A 6224-nucleotide genomic window follows, 5' to 3' on the forward strand; every position below is an offset into this window, starting at 1 on the left:
TTGGAGAAAATATCCTGGCCAATATTTGTCACCTCTCATCAAACACAGCCCTGTGCACAAATCATTCTCTTATTTTCCTCCTCCTCCTTGTGTGACCAGGGACCTGAGTGTGGATTTTACAAGGACCAGAGCTTGAACATGTCAGTGGATTTGTTGAAGCTTATTCCAGTGCAGGAAAAGCTCTGACAGGACTTGGAAGGGACTTTAAAGATCACCCAGTCCCACCCCGTGCCATGGGCAGGGACACCTTCCACTGTCCCAGGTTGCTCCAAGCCCCGTCCAGCCTGGCCTTGGGCACTGCCAGAGATCCAGGGGCAATCACAGCTTCTCTGGGCACCCTGTGCCAGGGCCTGCCCACCCTCACAGGGAATATTTTCTTCCGGATGTTATAGATACATAGTATAATATTGGCTTTTTGCAAATATTAAATGGTTTTATATGTGTGGTGTTAAAGTAACTTTGTTATATAGTTTTTATTTCTGTTGTTAATTATCTTAGACACAGTAGTGAAATAGGTGATAAAAGTGTGCTTGTGTTAAAATGCCTCCTTGGATGGGATAACACCCAGTGAACACAGGATGAGGACCCTGCTACAGATCTACCAACCATCAGCACTCACTGACTGAAGAGAGTGTGCACCAAGGCCCAAAACTGGAGGTGATGACCAAAAAGGGTGAAAAGCACAACCAAGGAATATGCATGCTCTAAAAAGGTGGAACTGAGGAGGAGCCATGCTAAACAATTCTTGGAACATGTAAAGTAGTTTGGGGGAAAGTTTACTATGCATAAGGGTAGTACGCATGTAACAGACTGAATATGCAACAGGCTGATGTAATTAAAAGGTATTTAAGGAGTATCTCCGGAGATAAGTGTGCTCCTGGCTGAGTGCAAAGAGGCACCCAATCATAATAACCTTTGCTCTGAGGTCCTTGTCTCCTATTGTTTGTTATTAAACTTTTTACATTTTCACAGGAGAGTGAACGTGGTTTTCACACCAATATCTCATCCAACCCTCTGGCAGTTTGAACCATTCCACCTTTCCCTGTCACTACTTCGTGAAAAGTCCCACTGCAATTCTACTTTCCCTCAAGAATTCAACGGTCCAGTTAATGGCGACAGGAGGAATCCTAAGCAGGTAAGAAGCAGGAAAAAGGGGGGGAAAAGAAAAACCTCCAAGGCAAAGCCTCGCATCTCCTCTGGCTCAGCTCCTGTGCAGTTCCGAGCAGCGGTCGGGACGGCCGGGCCCGGCAGCAGCTCCGTGCCCGAGCTGAGCATCATCCCCATGGATGTGGTGGTGGTGGTGCCACTGCTGCTGCTGCTGCTCCTCCACTGCCTGGGCACAGCTCGGGGCCCTTCTCGTGGCAAAGCAGAGCAGCAGGGGTCAGCCAGCACCCCTGCAGCCCTGCACCCCTGCAGCCGGTGAGTTCCTGGTGTGCTGGTGTTCCTCTGATATTATATTCTGATATTATATTCTGATACTCTGTGTATTGTAGCCATCTCACTGTCACACGTGCTGTGACAGGTCCCTGCCTGCTCTCCCAGCACTGCTGCCACTGCCAACAACTCCAGGAGTGCTGGTGCCCAAGCTGGCATGAGTTCTTTGTCCCTGACACAGAGCCAGACCCATTGTCCAGGACAGTGAAAACCCTCACACCTCACAGCCTGTGTCAGGCAGGAAATTTGGGAGCCCCAGGTTTCAGACTTTTACAGGTTTAATGGCTGCAGCACAGCTGGAAATGTTAAAAAGGTGATAAACAGGAGCCAGAATAGAATTCTGGGAAGGTCTGAAGCCAACAGAGAACCAAAGTTCCATCAGTTCCATCTCCTCAGTGTAGCACACGAACATTTCCATGCCACGGAGTCTCAAGGCTCTCGAGGTTTTACCTCCCCAGCATTTCAGCTGCAGAGAAAACCAGAGAAGCATGAAGCAGGATCAGCGTGAGGACAGAACCTCATGAAGGTTCTAGAGGGATCTGAACAGACTCGATCAGTGGGCAAAGCTCAAGGGCATGAGGTTCAGGCGCTGGTCCTGCACTGGGGGCACAGCAGGCCCCTGCAGCTCCGGGCCGGGGGAGGAGTGCTCAGCAGGAAAGGTCCTGGCAGCGCTGTTCCCGGCTGCCTCAGTGTGAGCCAACAGTGTGCCCAAGTGGCCGAGAAGGCCAACAGCACCTGGCTTGTATCAAGAGCGCTGCAGTGATCACCCCTGTACTCGGTGTTGGTGTTGCAGCTCCAGTGCTGCATTCAGTTCTGGACTCCTCACTTCAAAAAGGACTTTGAGGGGCTGGAGTGTGTCCAGTGAAGAGCAACAAGGCTCACAAAAGGACGAGAAAATATTTCTCTTCTGGGGAATAGCTGAGGAAGCTGGGGTTGTTCAGTATGGAGAAGAGGTGGCTCAGAGGGGGTCACATCACACCTGAAAGGCTGCAGTGAGGTGGGGCTGCTGTCTTGTGCTGTGCCTGCAGAGAGAGGATGGGGAACAGCCTTGAGCTGAGACAGGAGAGATTCAGATCAGATCAGGGTGGTCAGGCCTTGGAAGGAGCCACCACCCCTGGGATGCTCAGGGAGGTGCCAGGATCTGGTGCTGGGTGATGAGGTTTGATTACAGTGGCAGTGCTGGGTGAATGGTTGGACTGGACAATCTTCCAGCCTTGATTCTGTGATTCTGAGGGGGGAGCTTCTCCCTGGCTCCAGAGCAGCTCCAGTGGCACTCCGAGGCTCTGCCAGCTGGGCAGTCACCCCAACATCCCTGTGTTTGTCACACATCAGAGCGCAGGCACACTGCCACCATGCATCACCCACCGGCCTCAGAGAGCCTCCAAGTCCAGCTGGGACATCCAGGAGTGGCCCCTGTGTCCCTAAGAGCCTCTGGGGAAGTGTTGGAGGACACTTCCTTCCCTCTGTGATAACTAATCACAGCCTCACCTGAATTTTCCACAGCTTTGAAGCCCAGGGGCACATTGACAACAGACTCTGGAAGATCAAAAGGCAAGGAGAGAGATGAAAAGGGTGGATGACAACTGAGTTTCCATGATCACTTGTTTCCTGTTTCCCTCCAAAACTGGGGCACAGAAAAAAAGCCTGCTGGGTAGAAAGGAAGGGAGAGAGGTAAAACCATGGAGTCATGCCTGAGAGGGAACCTGGATGCAGGAGAAGCTCTGTATTTGTCACCAATATGGAAAAGGCTGCAGTGTCATAAAGAGTTTTATTGATGGAAAGGATCACAGTTACAGAATGAGGCTGCAGAACCCCCCACAGGACACTCTGGGGGAGAAAATCTTGAGCCCTGTGTCCCCTTCTTCCACCAAGGAAGGTGAGAGTGTGCTGGGCACTTCCCTGTGCCAGGCTTTGCCATCAGGAGCAGTTCAAGACCTGGAAAGAGAACAGGCAACACCAGCAATGTTACTGCAGAGCAGAGGGGACAGAGCTCCCCCAAGCCCCAGTGATCCTGTGGCACCTTGCAAGAGTAACAACAGGGCATGTCCCCACTCCCCAACACTCAACTGGCCCTGTCCTCTGCTGCCCCATCTGCAAAGAACTCCAGACTTGAACCCCAGCCATGCCTCAGCCTCACAGAGCCCAGGGCTAGGAGCTCCCAAAGCTTCTCCTGCAAAGAATGGGGAATCTCTCTCATAAGAGAGGAATGTGGGTACATTTCTGTAGCATTTCTAATGGACCTCTTGAATTATAAAAGCCAAAAAATATAGGCTTGAAATCAGAAAGCCATAAATCCTCACTTTGTGCCAACCCAGAGGACAAGAGCTCAGCTATGCTAGGCCAGGAAGAAGCTGGGAGCTCAGGGGACTCCTGGAATCATTCTCATTCTAGTTCTCCCAAAAGCAGAGCAGTCCTGTGGTTGCCCCTTTTGTGACCCCACAGATCAGTACCTGTCAGCCTGTCCCAGAGCTCAGCCAACAAAATTGATGACGACGAGATGGAGAATGGTGTTGGCAAAGAGGAAATCAGCAAATGCCCGCTCCGGGGAGATGCCCTGGAACTCGCCCTTGTTCTGGGGGTTGATCTGGATCCGGAGGCAAACTGCACAGCAGAGCAAGAAGGAGCCAGCAGTGAGCACAGGAGGAAGTGCTGGTGGGAAGCACAGCCCAGCCCAGGATGGGTCACTGCTACCCCAGGGAGAAGTTACTCCATCCTTACTCCAGAGGAGCAGGATGCTGCCAGGCAATTTGGATGAGGCTGTCATGGAGTCAGTGCTCCCACAGCACCACACACACCACAGTGCCCAGAGTCCCGAGGGGAACAGGCTCAGAGCAGGACTGGACTCACACAGAAGTGTGGATATTCCTGTCCTCCGTTGGGTGTGTCAGAAACACAGAATTATTTGGGCTGGAATGGACCTTAGAGACCTTCTCATTCCAATCCCAGGGACACCTTCCACACTCCTAGAGAGCTCCAAGCACCATCTAAACTCACCTTGGACACTTCCAGGAACTAGGGCAGTCTGGGCAACCTGTGCCAGGGCATCCCCACCCTCACAGGGAACAATTCCTTCCCAATATCCCACTGTCCCATCCATCCCTGCCCTCTGGCAGTGGGAAACCATTCCCCCTTGTGCTGTCACTCCGGGCCTTTATCCAAAATCCCCCTCCAGCTTTGGAGCCTCTTTAGGGCCTGGATGGGGTTCTCACTGCCACCTTCCCCTGCCCTGAACGCGCCCAGCTCCTGTGCTGAGGAGGGCAGCACAGAACAGGGCGCTTTGGGGCACTCCGGGCGGGACTCTCGCTCCCAGCCAGCCCCAAGGCGGGCCGGGCGGACACAGAGCCGAGCGGAGCTCCTGCCCCGCGGGGAGCTCGGAGCGTGCCGGGGCTCCGAGCGCTGCTGATTTCTGAGGCTCCCGCCACGCCTGCGGCCCCCGGACGGAGCGCGGGGCAAGCCCGGCCCGCGGCACGGCCGTGAGGGCACAGCCGTGAGGGCACAGCCGTGAGGGCACAGCCGTGAGGGCACGGCACTGACCGCCCAGGATGAAGCTGCCGACGGCCGAGATGAAGCCGCTGAGGAAGGAGTTGAAGGGGAAGGTGCCGACGCCGAGGCAGTATCCGAACTGCAGCGCGCCCGTCAGCAGCACGTAGAGCAGGAAGGCGTCCAGCGCCTTGAGGCGCCCGGCGGTGCCGCCGCCGTACTCGGACAGGAAGCGCCGCGCCACGGCCCGCACCGAGCCCGCCATGCTGCCCCGCCGCACCGCGCATGCGCCGCGACGTGGCGGGGAGCGATAGGGGAAACCGCGCTCTCGGCATGCGCGGAATGCTCCGCGGAGTCCGGTGCTTGGCAAGAGCCAATAAGAGCGCAGAGCTGGCTGTTGCTGGGCAGATTAGAGAGCGGTTCCTTCCGAGGACCAATCAGAGCCCGGCGTCGCTGCTGAGGGCGGGGCCGTGCCTGAGGCGGCTCGGCTGAGGGAGAGTTCTGGGGTTTGTGGAGAAGGAGTGTTCGGGGGGTTCTGGCCGAAGGAATGTCCAGTTTCCTGGCTGAAGGAGTGTCCAGGGTGTTCTGACCAAAAGAGTGTCCCGGGGGTTTTGTGGCCAAAGGAATATCCAGGGGGTTCCTGGCCCAAGAAGTGTCCAGGGGGCTCCTGGCCAAAGGAACGTCCCTGGGTTTATGGCCGAAGGAATGTCCAGGGGTTCGTGGCCGAAGGAATGTCCCGGGGGTTCCTGACTGAAGGAATGTCCCAGGGTTTATGGCTGAAGGAATGTCCAGGGGTTCCTGGCCAAAGGAATATCCCGGGGTTTGTGGCCGAAGGAGTGTCTGGGATCTACCACGAAGGTGGTGGGGAATGGGCCTGCGTCGCCCTGCTTGGGGCTGGGGAAGGGCAAACCACTGCTTTCCCTTTTTTATTTCTTTTTCCCTCAAAAGCAATCATGGTGTCAACCTCATGGAGCCTGAATTGAGCAAAACAGCTGAGACCAAACCAGCTCTGCTGCTTTTCGGTTTCTGAAGCGGGGAGTGACTTTTCAATGAACCAGAGGAGAACTTTTCTCTGTGTTCATTCTGTTTAAATCATTCCAGCCTTCCCATCTCTGCAAACGAGGGATGCTCTCACTGTGGGCAGTGCATCTCCCACTCAGGCTGTGCAACGAGGGAAGGGCATTTTCCCATCAGGGAATCACAGACTGGTTTGGCTTGGAAGGGTTGTTACCCTCACCTTCTGCAGCCCAGTTTCTTGCTAGTAGAGCCTTTGGAGTGGGTTAGAGCGAGATTACTCTGAAGGATGGGTG

General features: G+C 54.7%; 1 protein-coding gene across 2 annotated transcripts; it reads right to left on the minus strand.

Moving 5' to 3' along the window:
* Positions 1-3126: 3126 nt before the first annotated feature.
* On the minus strand, positions 3127-5211 carry DAD1 (defender against cell death 1). 2 transcript variants are annotated; one of them, NM_001245387.2, is given in 3 exon segments: positions 3127-3369; positions 3885-4035; positions 4969-5187. In NM_001245387.2, coding segments are annotated over 2 exon segments (342 nt in total). In that variant the 5' UTR covers positions 5180-5187; the 3' UTR covers positions 3127-3369; positions 3885-3904.
* Positions 5212-6224: the final 1013 nt, after the last annotated feature.

This window comes from Taeniopygia guttata, chromosome 27 (assembly GCF_048771995.1).
Source record: "Taeniopygia guttata chromosome 27, bTaeGut7.mat, whole genome shotgun sequence".
Taxonomy (NCBI): Eukaryota; Metazoa; Chordata; class Aves; order Passeriformes; family Estrildidae; genus Taeniopygia; species Taeniopygia guttata.

Excerpts from the sequence above, each read along its gene's own strand:
- DAD1 (XM_030255887.4), bottom strand. The coding sequence starts at position 5,179 with ATGGCGGGCTCGGTGCGGGCCGTGGCGCGGCGCTTCCTGTCCGAGTAC. Across the intron at positions 4,036-4,968 it reads CGGCAGCTTCATCCTGGGCG|TTTGCCTCCGGATCCAGATC; the intron begins GTCAGTGCCGTG and ends TCTGCTGTGCAG.